The sequence below is a fragment of the Apium graveolens genome, chromosome 6 (assembly GCF_009905375.1).
Source record: "Apium graveolens cultivar Ventura chromosome 6, ASM990537v1, whole genome shotgun sequence".
In the NCBI taxonomy this organism is placed as follows: Eukaryota; Viridiplantae; Streptophyta; class Magnoliopsida; order Apiales; family Apiaceae; genus Apium; species Apium graveolens.
In genome coordinates, this window is record NC_133652.1 from 214882434 (window position 1) to 214902438 (window position 20005).

Consider the following 20005-nt stretch of genomic DNA (forward strand, 5'->3'; position numbering starts at 1 on the left):
AAATATTATTATAAATTGTTTTCAAGGCTCGATAAATATTATAAAAATGTTTTGAAGCCAGATTTGGCCAACCGAACCCTGTTTATTACTCCAAAACTGATCTAACGACCCATTTTAATTCCGAAAAATGTTTTAAAAATCATTTTAAATACCCGAAAGCTTGTTTATGACTCGAGACCTCTTTATAAATGATATATCATTGATTATCTGACGTGTTATGTGTTATATGTAACTTGTTGGTTGACTGTCGGTCTATATATTCGATGTTTACTTGTTTATTGCGTAACTTTCAATCCGTTAATCGGATTTGGGTAAAACGAAGGGTAGATAGAAGTATATATCGAATAGAATCGTATGAGTTGAATATTGATAGATGCTTATGTTATGTGAGCAGAAGAGGCAAGGCGTAGGAAAGGGAAATAGATAGTCGAGGAGTAGTCGGTTGTGATTAAAAGTTATAGAAGTATAGCAAACTAGTACCAGACAAGTATTCTGAACTTTTTCGAGATATATTATAGTGAATTGATAGTCTTGTTTTATACTGCAAGTGTTTTGAAGCACTGAACCCTAAACCCTAATTCCAGTTAATACTCTTGAGCCGTAAACCTTATTCTTTCAAAGCCATTGATTGTTGTACACCCAGATACAAACCACAGATATACGATACTACTCCACAAAAATATACAAACTAAATACCCAACACTGAACCGAATTACTTATATACTCGAACCATTGTACCTTATGATTTGAAAGACCAATTCCTGGTAACCCTGAAACATTGATTCCTTTTTTATCCAATTCTTTCATTACCTAACAGCCAAGTTTTGAAAATGCCATTTTGATCCTTATAAAGATTGGAACCATTTCATTATTGAATGTCCAATGTTGTTAATGATTCTATTTATTACTTATTATTGTTTATCCTGTTATTATGTTAGAATTGGATTGTTTTTATAAAATTGTGGACCAGATTCGTGGTAAGACCATATAATGGTCAAGTTAGGCCAATGTGTGCCTTGGATCCAGTAGTTAGAGCAGTGATGTGTGCTTTGCTCGGGGTTAGTGCGTGACTGATCACCAGCCTAACCTTGGTTTTTAAAATGAAAATATAATATCCAATTCTAAATCATAATCAATTGTTCACTTGATATCATAACCATTTTCACCTGATGATCATTATTCTAAGTTTTGTCATTGTGACTTGCTGAGCTGGTTAGCTCATTTGTGCGATATTGTTTATGTTCTTTTCCAGTTAAGAAGGAACCAATTGGTACCGAGGGTCCCCAGTCCAGCGCGAGAGCTAGGGGTTCAGGTTGATTGAGTTAAGCTAGTAGGCTTCTTTTGGGATAATTTGAGTTTGTAAAAGTTTGTAATAATGTTTAATACTCAGTTCTGAGTTTGAATAGTTGGGATTTGAACGGTTTGTAATATAAGTGTGTGTTTGGCTTGTGTGCATACTTTAACCTGTTGCGGTCCGTGGTAGTTGGTAAGTAGGGTCACTGCATATCATTATTATCATTTTTATTGTTAAAAGCAGGTTATAAATGAGAGGTGTGTGTGTGGACCCCAAACTTCTGACCCGGATTTGGAGGGCGCCACATTATGAATATTCTTTGATGAATTGAGGAAAATTTATTAAAATTCCTTGGATAATTGAAATAAAGTATAAATAGCTCTAAGCCGAACAAAAAGATCATAATCTATGAATGAAAGTTCATGGATTAACTAAAAGAATTGAACAAGTGCTGATGCAGAGAAAGATTATTCAAGATGGTCACATCAGAAGTTTAAAGTAGGGAACTAAAAGGATTTCCTGATATGACTTATCAAGGCAATACGAATGATCAATGGTTTGGAGGGAGTAGAGTGCAGTGAGTAGATGTCAAAATATTTCACTGATTATCCTAACTGTTAGATATATTTGATAATGTCATGGCTAATATAATTTATGTTTAGATTTCAGATCTTACTTAACAGGACAAATCAGTACTTAATCGTTGATCAGTACTTATACTGGAAGTCAGGACTTAAGGATATCAGTACTTATATTATCAGGAGATAATCATCAGAAGTTAGATATCAGAAATTAAGTGCTGAAGGACGATCAGATAAGGACATCAGCTGATTAAAGGAAAGAAGATCAAGATAAACATAAGAAGAGATATGCATGAAGAAGGAGTTCCGTGAAGAATGGAATACTTGGAAGAAAAGATATCTGATTGATATATTTTAGGAAGCAGAATTATATTCCATATCAATTAGCGATTATCTTGTAACTGTGTAGTATATAAACACAGTCATAGGGTTTACACTAAAAGTGTTATCATATTCGAGAAGATTATTCATTGTAACCCTAGCAGCTCTCGTGATATTTGTTCATCACTGAGAGGTAACAGTTCCATACTGTAACAGAGTTTATTGTTTCAATAAAGTTTGTTTTCTGTTACTTAAGATATTAAAGTTCGATTTGATTGTATTATACACTGTATTCACCCCCTCTACAGTGTGTGTGACCTAACACTAACCCTCGTTATTATCCGTCTGAGGATGATACCACCTCTTCATTTTTGTAATTTCTTGTTTCAGCTAGTGTTTCTTTCAACATCATTTTAAAATCGCAACTTCCTCTTGATCTATGACAAAGCACATCAGCATCAGGTACCACTTCATAAGGGAACATGTGGATGAAGGTACAGTGGAATTGCACTTTGTTCCAACAGATCAACAACTAGCAGATATCTTCACAAAACCACTGTGTGAAGCCACTTTTACAAGATTGGTAAATGAACTTGGAATGGTTTCAGGTTCTTTTTCTAAATCTGTCTAGTTTTGTTCTGTTTCATTAGACTTTATGATCAGTATTTACAGAATGTAATCTCTTTGTGTATTCTGTGATTAATTGAAATATGCGTTCAAGTACTGATTGTTGTCTGATATATGTTTCTAAACTCTGATAAGTGATATGTCTGTTTAAGTAACTATTCAATCCTATGAGGATAACTGTGCTAGATACTGACCTAGTAGTCTTCAATAAACAGATGATCCCATGTAAGAAGTAATTATCTCTGTGGAAATCTTATGACACAAGCAAATTCCGACAATTGAGCTTAGTTGAGTTTACTTTATTTATCTTATTACTAAGTCTCAAATTAAAATAATGCTACTCATCTGTTAAGTTCTGATACTAGTAAATCTGCTGAATGTACTAAGTGCTAATAAACCTCAATTATCAAAAGAAAAAGCAAAAAGATCAAAGAATAAAATCAGGTACTCCTTTGAGATCTAGAGTAAACATGTGGAAGGGACGACCCAAGTGCATTGCTGGTATTAAGTAAATATGCATTAGAAAAGCAAAATATTTTCTTGGTGACTTTTCACACTCTATGATTACTGGAGAAATCCTCTGATAATAGCATAAATTCTGATAAGCAGTCTGACTCACTAATACTGAGAAGCCACTGTAAAATAGAATTTAAAAAGATGCATAAAATTAGCACAAAACAGTTGAGGTGGACTCAAGCATGAACTCATTCATCAGTAGGTTTCAGGATAATGACAGCTCTTTAGCAAAATTTTAGTTATGCCTTATTTCTAAGATGTACTGAAGTGAATCAGACTTTACTCCTTGTCTGTAATTTAGCTTAATGCACACACTAATCACTCCATCTGAATGATGAAAATTACTGTGGTGGTCTATGTTGTTTTAGATAAACAGTCATTGTGTCATTTTGCACTAACTCTGAGGACAAGTTCTGGTTGCATATTCTGACGATTAAGTTCTGAAGAGTATACCTCAGAACTTGTATGAGGATTTACTCAGATAGGCATTCCTTTTTCGAGTTAAGAAATTATGTTCTAATGACTGTTAAGTTCTGATATAAGTCTAAGTTCTGATATTACAGTCTAATTCTTTACTTGGCTTATCTGTGGATAAAATTTAATAACAGTCTTGGTTCAAACTAGAATATGTTGAAGTGGAAGATTAATAGTCACTATGGTTAGGGTTAATGGTATTCGTACTTGAACAGTCCACTTTTACTTGTTTCTTGTGCGCATTCAACCATTTTTTCTCCTTCCAATGAATGTTATTCTTTTTCCAAGTCTGGGGAGACGAGGTAGAATTAATTCTACCTGTCAGCATTAAATACTTTTACGTCTCCTGGCATTCTCTTGTCTATATAAGCAGCCACTTCACATCAGCCTTCCCATCAAATTCTTTCTCACAAACTTACCTTCATACTTTTTCTTTCAAAAATGCAATGGTCAGATATAACATGTTTTTGAACTACCAAAACTTCAATGTGGAGCTAAGCTGTGCCGACTGGCAGCAGGAATGGCACATCACGGCCATTCCTGAGGAGATATGGGACTCTGTCCTACAGGAGGTACTGACCCACCTCCTGTTCTTCTATATGGATTACCATCGCCATCTGGAGCGATTGGAGGAGGAAAGGCTGGAAGCTCTCCATCAGCAAGAGCGAATCATCCGACTCGCCATTCTGTTTGTCGAGAGTAGGAAGAAGAAATGATTTAATCTCGTCTTCTTCCTGTTTTTCTTCATCATCAGCTTTGTCAGGCTTCTTAGCTAGGACTAAGGCTGTTGATGTTAGGTTTAGCAGCTTAGGGAAATCTTGTATAAATTCTGATGTAATCTCAATTTCATGAATGTATTCACTTGATATATTAATGAAATCTGTTTTTTGTTTCAAGATTTTGTCTCTAAGATATTTTGTAATGCATTGATAAATCCTGATTGATATTCTGATGACCATATAAATTCTGTTTAAATTTAAGTTCTGACTTTCCTTTATCAGTACTTATTCATATGATTTATCTTGGTCATTTTCACTTGACTTATTTTCAGAATATTAATGTTGCAGTGAAAAATAATTCCATAAGTGGGAACGGCTTCAATTTTGAATTAAAACTGTTTCACCTTAATTAATGGCATATCTGGGTAAGTGGAACGGTTTTTTCCTTGAAAACAGGCGAGTGGGTAAGTAATAATTACTGTTTTCTCGAGCCCAGTAACTATCCGTTATTACTGCATGTCGGACAGGTGTCCAACGATAACATTTTTTTTCAGAGTATAAGTACGACAGAGAGAGGATTTCTTTAATCTTTTATTTTCTTCATATTTTTTTTCTCTCTACTTGCTTTTACTCTCACTTTCTCTCTTCTTCTCACGTTGGTTTTTCATACAGACATTTTATCAAACACCTAACAGGCACTTTTTCATCTAAATTTTTCACATGGCACCTAAGGATTTAATCATTGATGGAGCTAAGTTTGTTCCAAACAACTATGTTTCAATTCTTGATCATGCTGAAGCTCCATCTGAATTGCATTTTGTGCAAGATCTTCTTGCACACAGTGAGATTGGGTATGCATTAACCCAGCCTTCAGTCTTTTCGAGCCAACAAGTTCTGACATTTTGGCAGACTGGGCACTTTGATGATGGTGGTAAACATGGCACTCCCAGTATTGTTTTCGAAGTGGGTGATTCATCTTATGCAGTTACTCCTGGTACAATACGCAGGGCTCTACATCTCCCAGAAGAGTGTACTTTTTCAATTCCAGAGGAATCAGCTCTTTAGGAGTTAATGGCTAATTTGGGATATGAAAAGAGTTTGGCAAAACTTGGGCAGTTGAAACGGGCTCATATCAGAAGAGAATGGAGCTTCTTCTTCGACTGCATCACCAAAGCTTTTAGGAACAAATGTTCGAATTTTGATGTTATCCCAATTCTGAGTCAGCACATCGGGTATGTTGTTATCAATCAAACTCATTTCGATTTTGCAACTGGTATAATTGGTTTTATTGGGGATAGGATGACAAAGGATAGGAATGTTGTCTATTTTGCTAGATTCTGTCAACTTATTTATACTTTTTATACTGATGAACCTCAATTAGTCAGTTCCTCAACCCCACCTTTTAAAGTTGCAAAACGCTACTTTAATGACTTGGTAAATGCTGACACTAAGAAATCAGTGGTTAGACCATTACAGATTCCTCAGTCTGTAAAACAGATCCTAGTAAATGCTGATCCTGATACTTATAGATCTGTTTACTCTGATGTCCAACCAACAACAAACACCCAAAAACCATCATCCTCAGCACCTACCACTCATTCTACTCAACCTACCCTTAGGACATATCTCAAATCCTGTCTCTCCACTTCACAGAGTGTTCAACCCTCATCCTCAGCACCTACTGTGAAGCCTTCATCCTCCAAGCCAAAGAGGACAAAGACTGTTCCTCAAACACCTCAAAAGAGAAGGAGGATTGCCTTGAGAGATGAATCTGATACTGAGGAACAGGTTCCTTCTTCAGAACCTGTTGTAAGTGAAGCTGAGAAAGAGACTTCTCAGAGGGATTCTGGAATTGGGGGAGCTAGGCTTCTCAAGAGGCTTAGAAGAATGACAGTTCCTGACACTCCAAAGGAATACAAATCAACAAAGAGATACAAGAAACAGAGGGCACACAGGCCAGTTTCAGATGATGAAGAGGAAGTAGCTAAGGAAGGGGATCAGGAATCTCTGATCTCACAAGACAAGGAATTTGCTCTAGTCACTTCTTCTCCATCAACTCCATCTCAGGAAGCTGTTTCTGAAAAGGCTAACACACCATCTGTGTCTCCTGTTGATCCAAGCACAAGTGCTGATATTGATGTTCAAAACTTGGTTGAGCCTGAAGTAATTCTCTTAGAAGCTCCACCAGCAACTAATCCTTCAACAACACATGTTACTGATGCTGTTCAAACTCTAGAGTTATCAACAACACCTTCTCTGCATCATGATGCTGATGATCAGACTTTAGGTGAGCATCAGGATTTGGCTGTTGATCAGAACTTAGAACCAGATCAGCAATTAGAGGATGCTGAAACCTCCATTGCTACTCACACTATTGTCTTATCAGAAGATACTGATTCTTTAAGTTCTGATGCTGCAAATACTGGAGATACTGGTGATGCTGCTCCAACTGCAGATGCTGATGCAGCAGGTCCTTCAGGACATGCTCCTCAACAGACTATTCTAAAGTTTGAACTGGTTAAGAAGTTTGTTACCGGAGAAGCGCCAGTACCTTGGAGTGAAACTCCTTCAGGACAGGAGTGGACTAAGGAATGGAACTCAGTTTCATGTGTTCCAACTGAAAAGCATCTTGCTGAGCACTTGACTAAAGCTGATGAAATGTTAAATTCTGATGATTTCAAAACCCAGCTTAGAGTCACTGCATTGAGTACTAAACATCTACAAGGTCTTCACTCAACTACTCATGCAGAGCTACACAAGATTCAGGAAGAATTTATCAAACAGGAACTAGTTTGGAAAATTGATAAGAAAAAGTTTTTCCAACCTACCTTTGACAGGATTGCTTATATTGAGAAGACTCAAGATCATCAACAAGCTCAGATTGATGATATTCTGAAAAATCAAGCTTCTCAGCAATCACAACTGACTGAAATCCAATCCTCAGTGAAATTGCTTATCTCTCTTCTACTACCTGCTGATGCCAAAAAGGGGGAGAAAGTAATTAAGTCCAAATGCAAGACTGACAAGACACTGACAGGGAAGGATGATGAAAAAGATGATCAAGGAAACCCTGGAATGGGTAGAGGTCATAGTCAAGGTAGAAGATTCACATCAAGAAAAGCTGAAATCACAAGTCACAGGACAAGTTTTGATACTGGGAAAAGAATAAGTTCTGCTGCTGGTAAAAGGATAAGTTCTGATGAACTTTTAGATCTTGATGAGGAAATGTCAAGACAGTTATTTCTTCAGGAAAATCCAGGAATGGACTTGGAAAGTTTAATGGAAGAAGAAGCCAGACTTAAATCAGAGAAAGTCACATCTAAATCTGAAGCTTCTGGTAAAAAGCCACTTCCAAAACTCAAAGGCATTGTGATCAAAGAAAGGACATATACTGAAGCAACATTTGCTAGATCACAACCGCAGATAGATCCAAGATCCAAGGGTAAAGAAAAGGTTGGTGAACCTATCAAGGTTTATGTGCCTCCAGAGGATGAAGAAATTACTGATGAAAAGGATAATCTTGCTCTGACTTCAAGAAAAATTCTTAAAACAACCTCTGACATGGCTCAAGTTGTTCAGAGTCAAGAAATTGTAAGTTCTGATATTCAGAAGAAGCAAGTAACCTCTGACATAGCTCAAGTTAACTTGATATCAGAAGATAGACCAAAGACACTCCTACCAGGATTCACTAAAGCAAAACAGACTCAACCTTTGAAGACTACTGCAAGTGGTTTTGAAGCTAGAGTAGTTACTGGAAAGGAAGCAAGAGATAAAACTGGATTGGGAAGTGCTGATGAAAGAAGAATACATAACACTACCAATGATCCAACTTCCTTGAGTGAACCAGGTATTGGAGCAACTCCTGAGAGATTGAATCAACTGGAATCTGTACAGATGGTTTACCATACCTACTTGAAAGAATACATCTTGTTGTATTTCATGACAGATGGTAGGGTTTATCATATAAGACAAAATGCCATTCCATTGAAGTATTTTGAAGAATTGGAGCATGTACTATTCTTACTTCAAGTGGATGACAGAATAATAGGAACTGCTGCAAACTATTTGAAAGAACAGATTCAGAGACAGAAAAGGCTTTATTCTGTTAAATCTGATAGCACATACGTTCCAAAGTACAGAGATCACAATGGTGATATAGTTGAAATGAAGTCCAACACTGCTAAGTTTATAACTACCTTTCTGGGGTACAGGGCTGTTGAATTCAATCTTGAGTCTGATAAAGCTTATTTGATCAGACTGGATCAGGAAATAAGAAAAGCAAAGATCAATGATCTCAGAGCTGCAATCTTTCAAATTGGTGAAGATACTGCAGAGCTTAAAGATGTCAAAAGGAGAATGATTGATGAACTCAGATATGCTGAGAAAAGTTTGTTGAAGAACTATCTCAGAACAACTCCTGACATCAGAGAGATCAGATGATGAAGCCAAGTCGAAGATCTACAACTGCTTAAATTCTGATATTTGTACAGACTGAAGTTGTTATCAGAAGTTGAATATTGGTAAAGCTTTAAGGACTGTAAGTTGTAGTTATCTAGTCTAATTCTCATGCATTTGTACTTAATGTTTTTTACATCATCAAATATCTGTTAAACTTGTATATTATGCTAATTTACAAGTTGGGGGAGATTGTTAGATATATTTGATAATGTCATGGCTAATATAATTTATGTTTAGATTTCAGATCTTACTTAACAGGACAAATCAGTACTTAACCGTTGATCAGTACTTATACTGGAAGTCGGGACTTAAGGATATCAGTACTTATATTATCAGGAGATAATCATCAGAAGTTAGATATCAGAACTTAAGTGCTGAAGGACGATCAGATTAGAACAGTAGCTGATTAAAGGAAAGAAGATCAAGATAAACATAAGAAGAGATATGCATGAAGAAGGAGTTCCGTGAAGAATGGAATACTTGGAAGAAAAGATATCTGATTGATATATTTTAGGAAGCAGAATTATATTCCATATCAATTAGCGATTATCTTGTAACTGTGTAGTATATAAACACAGACATAGGGTTTACACTAAAAGTGTTATCATATTCGAGAAGATTATTCATTGTAACCCTAGCAGCTCTCGTGATATTTGTTCATCACTGAGAGGTAACAGTTCCATACTGTAACAGAGTTTATTGTTTCAATAAAGTTTGTTTTCTGTTACTTAAGATATTAAAGTTCGATTTGATTGTATTATACACTGTATTCACCCCCTCTACAGTGTGTGTGACCTAACACTAACCCTCGTTATTATCCGTCTGAGGATGATACCACCTCTTCGTCTTTGTAATGTCTTGTTTCAGCTAGTGTTTCTTTCAACATCATTTTAAAATCGCGACTTCCTCTCGCTCCGGGTTTTCCACGATACTTTTTCGACTTCCTCTCGTTTTGGGTTTTCTAATCAACAAATATCACAATCTTAATCACCATTCCTACTCTCATCACCAACTTATATTCTAATAAGTTCAATACTTCATAATTTTCAATATTCGACCGACTCAAAATAAGTATCAATCCTTGGTCGAAATGAACGGTCAAAGTAGTCTTCTAGAGTTGACTTTACCGAATCTTACTATTACGCGACTCGCATTCTATCATTTTTAATAAATCGTAAAATTAATATTTTAATACAAAACCACCTCGAAGAGCTTCTTGAGTGCTTTTAATATTTATCATAAAAGTTTCATTTTGATAAAATGAATTTAATTAGGTGAAAAGCATTTCAAAAGTTCGGCCAACTACGAAGTTTTACTATTCATACCGATTCCACTAAAATATTGATTTCTCTCAAACCGTTAACTTAAATGACGTACCGTTTTCGCGTGCGCGATCTAGAAAAAATTTAGAACACGTTATTTGAAAATGGTTTTCTGGGAAGAGGGCTAAAATCCCGAAGTGGCAGTTTCTAACAGGGGGTTATTTTTTATATTCGTACTCGCGCGACCTCGGTTCCGACATTTTTATAAAATCGAAAAATTAACATATTTAGCTGAAATTTTAAATAGATCTTCCTTACTGTATACTTAAGTTACTTACCAAGTTTCATGATTTTAAACAATGTTTAAGGGTCTCAATTATACCCTCAAAGTCAGCACTAGGTAGCAGTTTGGTTTTCTCGACTACGTTCACTAAAACGAGCTTTTCTCCTAATCCGTAAATCTTCTCGGCACGATCTTTATATGGTTGAAAACTAGAAAATAAGAAATTTACATCCATGTCCCGTGGTGTGTAAAATATTAGATTTATAGTTTGTATTTCTTGCTTAAAACAGTCCTAAATATAAACGGACATTACGACGGCTATACGCGTAACGATTCCCGATTTTAACTACGTTAATTTCATTGATGACGATTCAAACACCAATTCCTTCATATTTCTTGAAATCTCAGTCCCTAAACTATATGAACTCATCACCAACATCAATCCATAACAATCAATCATTCAAAACCAACTTTTTATAATCCAAACTTAATGAACCAACATGTACTTAAACATAACTCACACTTAATCTTATAACTCAAGTAAATTAAAGGGTGGATGAAGTTTATACCTTTATTGAAGCTTATTAATACTTAATAAAGTCCTATAATCCTTGATGAAGCCTTGGTCTAGCTTTAGGAACCTTAATTTTCTTGAAAAATCAAGAAAATAAGTTAGTGATTTTCGGAGTTACTATTCACCATCAACTTCAAATATTTTTATAAAATTGCAAATTTTATGGATGGGCTTGAAATTTGGTGCGTGACTTATCCATGATATGAAAGAGTCTTGGTAAAAAATTGGTGATTTTTGAATGGGTAGAATGTGAGTTTTGAATTTTTCTTTCCTTTTTGTTCTTGAAAATCAGCATTGTTCTTGAAGAGAGAGAGAGAGAGAGTTGATTGGTTTGGCTTCACTTGTAAGTATTGGATGATATTTGTGATATGTATTGTGTCTGTATATGGTGTGTTGAACAAGATTCTTCTTATTCAAACCTAGCTATTAGCTTGCACACCACACATGACTAGGCATTTTAATTATAAAACATGAATTCTTATTTTAAGAAATTTTATCTTTTACTTAATTTTTAATTTAATTATCTAGCTTAGATAATTTATTGCTAATTAATTTGGATGGGATTTTCATAGCCTTGGTTTATTTATTTATTCGCTTGGTCGTTTATTCGTTTTCGTAATAAATTTTCGTAAGCACTTTTCGGGATAAATCATTTCTTATAAATCATTTATGCTTTGAAACCTTGTACTTGGATTTTAATTCGTAGAATTTTATATTCTATATCCTAGGCGTGGTTATGAGTGATGTCTCATAGGCGGGGGTAACCCACGCCTAGGAATTATTGATACCCACGCCTAGGAACTATTGAAGGATGAAAATCCAACCACGTCTAGGGAGCATAAATCCTAGACGGGGTTACCAAGTTGTCTCCTAGGCGGGGTAACCCACGCCTAGGAATTATTGAAGGATGAAAATCCAACCATGTCTAAGGAGCATAAATCCAAGGCGTGGTTACCAAGTTGTCTCCTAGGAGGGGGTAACCCACGCCTAGGAATTATTGAAGAATGAAGATCCAACCACGTCTAGGGAGCATAAATCCTAGCCGTGGTTACCAAGTTGTCTCCTAGGCGGGGGTAACCCACACCTAGGAATTATTGAAAGATGAAAATCCAACCACGTCTAGGGATCATAAATCCTAGGCGTGAATACCAAGTTGTCTCCTAGGCGGGGGTGACTCACGTCTAGGATGAATGAAGGCAAGAGATCCAACAACGCCCAGGACACATAAATCCTAGGCGTTGTTCACAAAGTGTCTCCTAGGAGGGGGTGACCCACGCCTAGGATGTATCACACCATGCAGCTCATTTTTTGATTATTTTATTAATCAGAAAATGGGCAAAAATGAGAAAAATGGCTAAAAAATCCCAGAAAATAAGGAAAAATAGAGAAAAAAATCCCAAAAAAAATCAGAAAATTAGGAAATAATTTCTAAAAATTATTTTCGAGCAAAATATTTTTGAAAAATTGAGGAAAATACGTGTGAATACTGGAATATTCCTGAGAAATCAAGGATAAAACATGAAAAATACCAGAAGGTACCAAAAAACTCTTGAAAAAATAGAGAAGCTCGTAGGGATGAATTCCAAAGGAGGCATCGTTGTAAATGTGTAGGTTGCTCCACACTTTACGATTAAAACGATATCCAGAAAAGACATAAACTTTAAACTTATGCGAAATCTTTACTGAATTTCATAAAAAATGGGGGGGTGATATGGGCCTGAAATAAGCCTAGAAATGTAATTAATGTTGAATTAATTAAACCTGATACGGTCCAATAACAAAGCCCAACTAATGAGACCCGAAGTCTTAACTATTTATTAATTTCGTAATTAATAAATAGGTTGAAATAACAGCTCATAAAGTATATCCCATAAAGGATAGAATTTTTCATTGAGTAGCCTTTTCCTACTTATTAGGATTCCAAAGTCTACTCTAAAACAGAGACTTATTCATCAAGTCTTCTAACTCTAATTCAATTCAAGAACCTCCAATATCTATATAAAGGGTCTCACCCCTCTATTTAGAACTATGTTTTTGGCTTGATTCTCTAAATTCACATAGATACGTAGGCATTTTGTGAAAGCAGATTTAAGTTACGAAATAGAAGTGCAACCATTATAGATCTTGAGCTCTCGAACCCTAGCAATAAACATCTCAATAATTTTAACCTAGTTTTTACCCATAACAATTATATAACTTAATTTTATGATTTTTATAAAAATTGAATATTTGTTTTTTTATTATAAAAAAGGAAAATTGTCTCTCGTAAACAATTGGGAGGGATTGGGTTGAGTATAATTATATGAAAATTATAATTGGATGCATTATGGTACTCTATAACTTACAAGGAGTAAGAGGACAAAACAATAAAATTAGAAGGATAATCATAAAAAATGGTTTGGGGTGTGCAAAAATTGGATGTGATATATGTATAGGAATTCCCAATGTCGTCATTCACACCCTTTACAATGACAAAGCAAATAAACAGAACCAAGTTCCTTGATAAATTCAGCAAAAAAATTATGCTTATGTAAATGTAATTTCACTATCAAATTGTTGCAAAAAACAATCTAAACTGCTACGGGGAGTTTGTAATGTACAAACCTAACTCTAACATCGACTGCTTAGCAATCCAAATAAAAAAAAAATCTTGTAGTCGAAAATACTAGACTTTCGTACTGCGCCGCTCCAACATAAGCACCTTTTTGTTCAAGTCATTAAATTATATGTTTTGCTATTACTCTCGATTTCATAACTCAGTTTCCCGCCCTTCCGTGTGGGTGGCTGGAGGAGCCCCATGAGATGGCAATACCGTTTGATTTTGTTGATCAGTGGCCTGCAAATTGTTGTAACGATCAGCTGATGCATTCCGTCGTCTCTTCCACCTCAAAAACTCGACAATAACAGAACTTCCACTCATTGCAACCCCCAGTCCTGCAAACGTTGCTAGAAGAATTGATAGAACTGGTTGTACATGAACCTACACTCAAAAGAAGTCAAAAAATGACATTATTTACAAATACGCTTCCCTCATTTACATAAAAGTTATAAAACATGGAACTGAAACTAGTGTGCTCCGGTCTTTGTCAATATAAAAACAAATTAAAACAAAAAAGACTAAACCAAATTTATTATTATAACACCTTTTAGTCGTAAAGCTTTTAGAATGTCATTCTTTGAGTTTCAAAATGATATTGTACCTATTTGACTTTAATTCCATCACTCTACTTAATACATTACTTCAGTTGATTTGGACCCAAGTCATTTTAGTGTTCCAATTAAAAACTTGATAGGTTATTTACTTGTGATAAGAGAAAATCTTACCACGCTAAAGAAAAAATGTGCAAAGATAACCACAAATGCGAATTGAATGGATGCATAAAGCCAAACGAATCTTCTTTTCACTGCACAAAGAAACAGGTTCTAAATTTAGCATAGGAGCACAAATTAATAATTCTAATCAAGCATTTAAATTATACTTTAACAAGAGTATAAGTATCTGTTAACCAGCTAGTTCACTTCCCAGTGTAGTATGTTAGGTATTTTTATGTAATTATGTAGACTGTAAACTTACCTCTGATAACTTGATATAACTATCTTAGTACTTCAACATTCACTAAAAGATGTAGAATAATATTGAGGATAGCAAGTGTATGTATGTTTAGATACCAACTTCTATGATCAGAGAATAAAAATGGCTTACCCATGGTTGAAGAGGTCATGGATGAAAGGAAACCAAGTACACATGAAAATGGAAGTGAGAGAGCTATCGCACCAGTACCCATATTTGCAACCTGCATGTACATAAGATAATAAAAACCAGAAAAACTATTCGCATATATGGTAAACAGACTGTGACAGACCAAATCCTACCAGAAGTTGCTCAAGAAAACAAAAGTAGGCAAGCATGCTGACTATAACAAGAATTGGTAGCTCCTGCCAAACCCTGTAGACATCACTGCAAGGAAATAGATATAAGATTGGAAATATGCGCTGCCAAATAGCTAAAGATGTTATAACGATCCCACTACGCGTCGCAAAAATAGCTAATGATGTTACTAAAAATATATATCACCACAATTCTATTTAATGTCATGGGAACATGTATGCATGGTAAAAGTAGCAAGAAAAATACTCGCATTTATGGGTTGAGAGAAAGTAAATACAAGACATAATGTACATAGGAATGACTCACAAATGAAATAGATAATATAGGTAAGATTTGGAGTCAAAATTGATTTAAACTTGCCTGAATCCATTGACTTCCATTGCTGGAGCTCTATTTGCTCCAGTAATTCGATTTTGAACACTTTGAATTCTTAGAAGGGTAACAGGTAGATTTTGAACCTCATGCTTACACACTTCACAAGTTTTGTTCCCTTTGATGCTAAACCATTTTACAGCACATTCTTGATGAGCTAAAGCAAGTTCACCTTTACATTTGCATTCCATCTTGAGAGTTTCACCACCTTCACATAATTCAACCATACATATTCTGCAAACGGCCTCTTCTTCTGGTATATCCTCGGCATCAACTTCAGTACTTTCTGAACAATATAAAGTAAAGAAGTGAGATTATTGCATAAAACATATACTGGTACACTCTAGTAACATGTTTAGACAACAACATTGACAGAATATCCAAAATATGGATTCTCATCTAACTGTCATCTAAACAGAAATTTGTATATTTTTTGCATGGCTTAATTACAACTTGAACCTTGAAGTATAAAAATGTGTACACATAAACCCTTAAAGATAAAAGTTGTACACATCAACTCTCCTTATGTATCGAATGTGTATATCTTGACACGTTAGTTGTATCGAATTTGGTACACGTTAGTTGTTGACTTGTATCTATAAAGGTCCCGAATACTCTTATTCTTATCGATGTGGGATGTTACACTTTGATGAGGATCAAGGAATGAATATGTTAATTTGGATTTGGTTATGCGTACTTTTGGTGATGTTCAATTGGAGAGGATGCAAACATGGGTTATGCAGCTTACTTGGACAACAAGAAATAAAGGAGCGATGCATGAAGTTGGACGAGTAGCTGATTATTATATAATTATTAATTCGAATTTTGCTTGCAAGTTTTTATAGACTTAGACAATAACCCAAACCCAATAGGATTCCGAGAAAAATTCAATATCAGCTTGAATCAGCCAATATTTGAATCCTTCTAGGAAACAAATTTAAAAACCAGATCCGAATAGAAAAAACACAAAAACCAAATCCAAATAGGAAAATAAAATCCTAAGTGCTTAAAACAAGAAAAACCCTGAAAAACCCTTTCAAGTGAAAGGTAAAAACTTGCAAGCAAAATTCGAATTAATAATTATATAATAATCAGCTACTTGTCCAACTTCATGCATCGCTCCTTTATTCCTTGTTGTCCAAGTAAGCTGCATAACCCATGTTTGCATCCTCTCCAATTGAACATCACCAAAAGTACGCATAACCAAATCCAAATTAACATATTCATTCTTTGATCCTCATCACACTTACTCCAACAAACACTCCTAAATCGTCAAATGCTAGGTATTGTTTGGAGGTTATCTCAAGAAATAAATTAGATAGATGCATACCATGTCATATAGCAAAGGTTGCAGCACCTTCGAAGCAAGGGAGAGATTAAATCAAATTCTATAACTTGTGAACTAATAAAACATGAAACAGGATAATAAAGACAATAAATATACCATCATCTCCAGTGGCATCTGTATCCATTATCGTGTCATTTCCATCTCTCAATCGAGGAGTTGAGGGAATCACACGTATAAAAGAATCCATTCGCCTAATGGTTGGGCCTTGGTTTAAATCAGGAACTGACAGTGACCGAGATATGTGCTTCTGTGCTCCTTTGAACTATAAAAAGAATTGCCCAGAGGTTATAATGTTTGCATATGAATGTAAAATTAATGATTTATTCGTTGCGCATTTTAAATCTCAAATATACTGTCTGTGCTCCTACTGTGTAATGATGCACAATTGATGTGACTGAAAGACAAAAGTTAGCACTTCCCATGAATATTTGGTAATTAAATATGTGCATATGTAATGGAAGTTTAAAAAACACAAATAATTTTGATGCCACTTCAGTGTAATAGAAAAATAGCCATCTGATGCAATGCAAGTCATGCACAGCAGGTGAATTACCAGCACAACTTGAGGACCTTGCCAGTCAGTTAACAGTTCGACAATTGATTTTCCATATACTTTACATTAACTAGAACAATTATCCCCCCTCCCCCGAAAGAACAACAACAAACCATTTTAACTTGGGTATTTTTAAGGCACCATATGAGTTTACTAAGAATTTAAGAGTCTGAAAATCTTTTTCAAGAGAAACTAAACAAGAGTCAAGACCAATAGGTATAGAGGTAGTTTACTCTTTTATTCAACTGACATTTATATTACCATAAAGCCATAAACAAGTTATATCACCGAGTATGCTATGCTGAGAACTTACCTCTAAGTTTGGTGAGCTGTTCGAGTTTCCTCCGCGTATGATTTCTGAGTTTGAGCGTGATATATGAGTAATAGGCAGCGATGACGTTCTCTTCATTCGAGGAGTAAATATCTTTGTCAGTGACCATGATCTTGACATAGAAGGCTTCTCCTGTGGCCCTGCCGATAAAACATTGGTTGTTCTCTCGGCATCTGAACTTGAATTCTTATACTTGAAGCTCATCTTTGGCAGGAGTTGCTTCATAGACGATTTAGCTTTGAACGAGGAAGGACCAGGAGATGTATTTGCTCTAACATCGGTGGGGCTAGACGTCAGAAGGAAATTTACTTTTTTGGGAGTAGGAGTAGGAGTGGGCGGCATTTTCATTTGAACGAAGTCCTGAGGAGAGACCTCCAAGTTTCTTGATGGTATCTCTAAAGAAAGATTTGGCTTTCTCTGGTGCTTATTATGTAGTGTTTCTTGACCAAATTCAGATGACTCATCAATCTGATGGACAAGAACAAGAAACATACCACTGATCAGATGAAAACATGTCAAGTGAGCATTATTATACGCATATTTCTACAATTAATCAACATGTTGGCCCTACGGTTTATTTACTACAACCATTTGGAGTTGCTTTAAGTTCAACTTTATTCTTCAAATAAGTACCGATTTTTGTCAACACCTATCAGGTTGAAAGCTTAGCGGAAGTACTGATAACACAAACAATAGAATATCATATGCGAAAAAATTGGTAAATTGGTTGAATATTAAAAGTTCTGCACCGGAAGCTGACTGCTGATAAGCATCCTATAATCCTGCACCACCAGTTGTTCATTTTGAGATGCTATTTCTCTTGACAAGCCACATCTATATCTCCTATCTTTTGATCTTTAGTAATACCAAAGTGCTCAAATTTTTCATGAATATATCTCACCACAAACTCTTAATCAAGAATCTCACCACCCAAAGAAAAAGTAAAGGTATTTAAGGTTATACTCCATTCTTCTAGGATCATATTAATGCAATTGCCAATTGACACATAAATTCTTCAATCAGGGAAGGTCGACCGCGTAAATAAGGTACTTTGTGTGCATCTCAAATGAAAACTTGCAGTCACTTTCTCTATCAAAAGAAAAAAAAAATTGCATAAAGAAACTATTCCAGACATTGATAAAAGTCATAGATCACACTCACACATGCGTGTTATCTTAACTTTTACCAGCTGTATTATCACTCGAACAAAAATTTTGGACTTATAGTTTAGGTTTCTATACTCATAGGCCAAAGCAACAAAATGGCAAGATTTCATAAGAATCTAGTCCATAATGCCAACACAAGAAATATAGCCACTTTGGTTGCTTACCTCAAAGGTAATATCATTTTAAGGGACATGGTACTAATGAAACGAAAATAAAACTTAATCACAAATGAGACTGGTAGCAACTCAGAATCAAAGCACTAAATTGTTATTTAGGCAATTCGGAATCTGTAAAATTCTATATAAAGAGTTTATTGAACATAAAAATTAATGAAAAATGAGACTTCGGCTAATTATTTTAATTAGCAAGTTCTATGCTTATAACATATAAGCTTCAAGTTACATACACATAATCTAATTATACTAATTGCAAAAAAAAAAAAGATGAAGAAATAAACATACCTTATCAACTGGAATGACTAGTTCAAACAAAGACTTGTGATTTTCCATATTTAAAGTTTGTATCTTTATACTCTCATGCAATCACTATATATTCCACTCTTGAAATTTACTATGAGTTGCTTTTACAAGATGGGGGGTATTGGTTTTTCTTGAGATGGGAAATGGTTAAAGGATGGGAGAGAGTGAGAAATGAAGATTTGCATTAATAGCTAGCAAGAAAGGGAAGGAAGGAGGGAGAGAGAGAGAGAGAGAGAATGTGAAGTGGGGAAGAGCTCCCCTGCCACTCCAGTGTTTTATGGACAAGTAGTTGTAAATAATACAACTCCCACAACATCATAACTCTTTCCACTCCAAATGCATGGTGGGTCATCACTTCATATGTTACTACTATTACTCATTTAACTTTGTTTCCCTTTATATCAGAATTTCACATCATACAGACAAGGGAGATTATGTAGGTAAAATCCAAGTTGGTTTGTTATTGCTAGGGCCTAGTATTAGTTTATTAAATTTGTTTACTGGTTGGATAATGAAAGAACTCAATGCTTTCGGGGAGTTGGGTTGGGTTTGGGTTGAGATTACTTAATATGCAGCCACGAAATAAGTCAAGCCACTATCAACTTAAATTGGCGTCATTACCCGCATAGATACCAGGGTTTATGCTTTTATAATAACTCATTGTTGTACCATGTTTTATCACGTTTATTAGGTATTAGCAAATTAAAATATAAAAAATTGTATGGTTTAGAATTCAAAATTGATGTAAATTTAAAATT

The 20005-nt window shown here is 35.1% G+C and overlaps 1 protein-coding gene across 3 annotated transcripts; it reads right to left on the bottom strand.

Moving 5' to 3' along the window:
- Nucleotides 1-13590: 13590 nt before the first annotated feature.
- Nucleotides 13591-19537, bottom strand: LOC141666655 (uncharacterized). 3 transcript variants are annotated; one of them, XM_074472777.1, is made up of 9 exons: nt 19230-19537; nt 18352-18691; nt 17585-18070; nt 16815-16980; nt 15359-15656; nt 14983-15067; nt 14813-14903; nt 14434-14513; nt 13591-14089 (listed from the first exon to the last, which is right to left on the bottom strand). In XM_074472777.1, exons 2-9 carry the CDS (start codon nt 18373-18375, stop codon nt 13859-13861), a joined length of 1461 nt encoding a protein of 486 aa, XP_074328878.1. In that variant the 5' UTR covers nt 18376-18691; nt 19230-19537; the 3' UTR covers nt 13591-13858. The 3 variants fall into 3 exon arrangements, with proteins under 3 accessions (XP_074328878.1, XP_074328877.1, XP_074328876.1); XM_074472776.1 differs by lacking the exon at nt 18352-18691 and having other exon boundaries at nt 14983-15055; XM_074472775.1 differs by lacking the exon at nt 18352-18691 and having other exon boundaries at nt 19230-19536.
- Nucleotides 19538-20005: the final 468 nt, after the last annotated feature.

Bases quoted from the DNA above. Each gene is read 5' to 3' on its own strand.
- LOC141666655 (XM_074472775.1), bottom strand. From the start codon at position 19,277: ATGGAAAATCACAAGTCTTTGTTTGAACTAGTCATTCCAGTTGATAAG. The intron at 18,071-19,229 runs GTATGTTTATTT...CTTGTCCATCAG, and splicing joins TAGTCATTCCAGTTGATAAG to ATTGATGAGTCATCTGAATT. The intron at 16,981-17,584 runs GTAAGTTCTCAG...TTCTTTTTATAG, and splicing joins ACAGCTCACCAAACTTAGAG to TTCAAAGGAGCACAGAAGCA.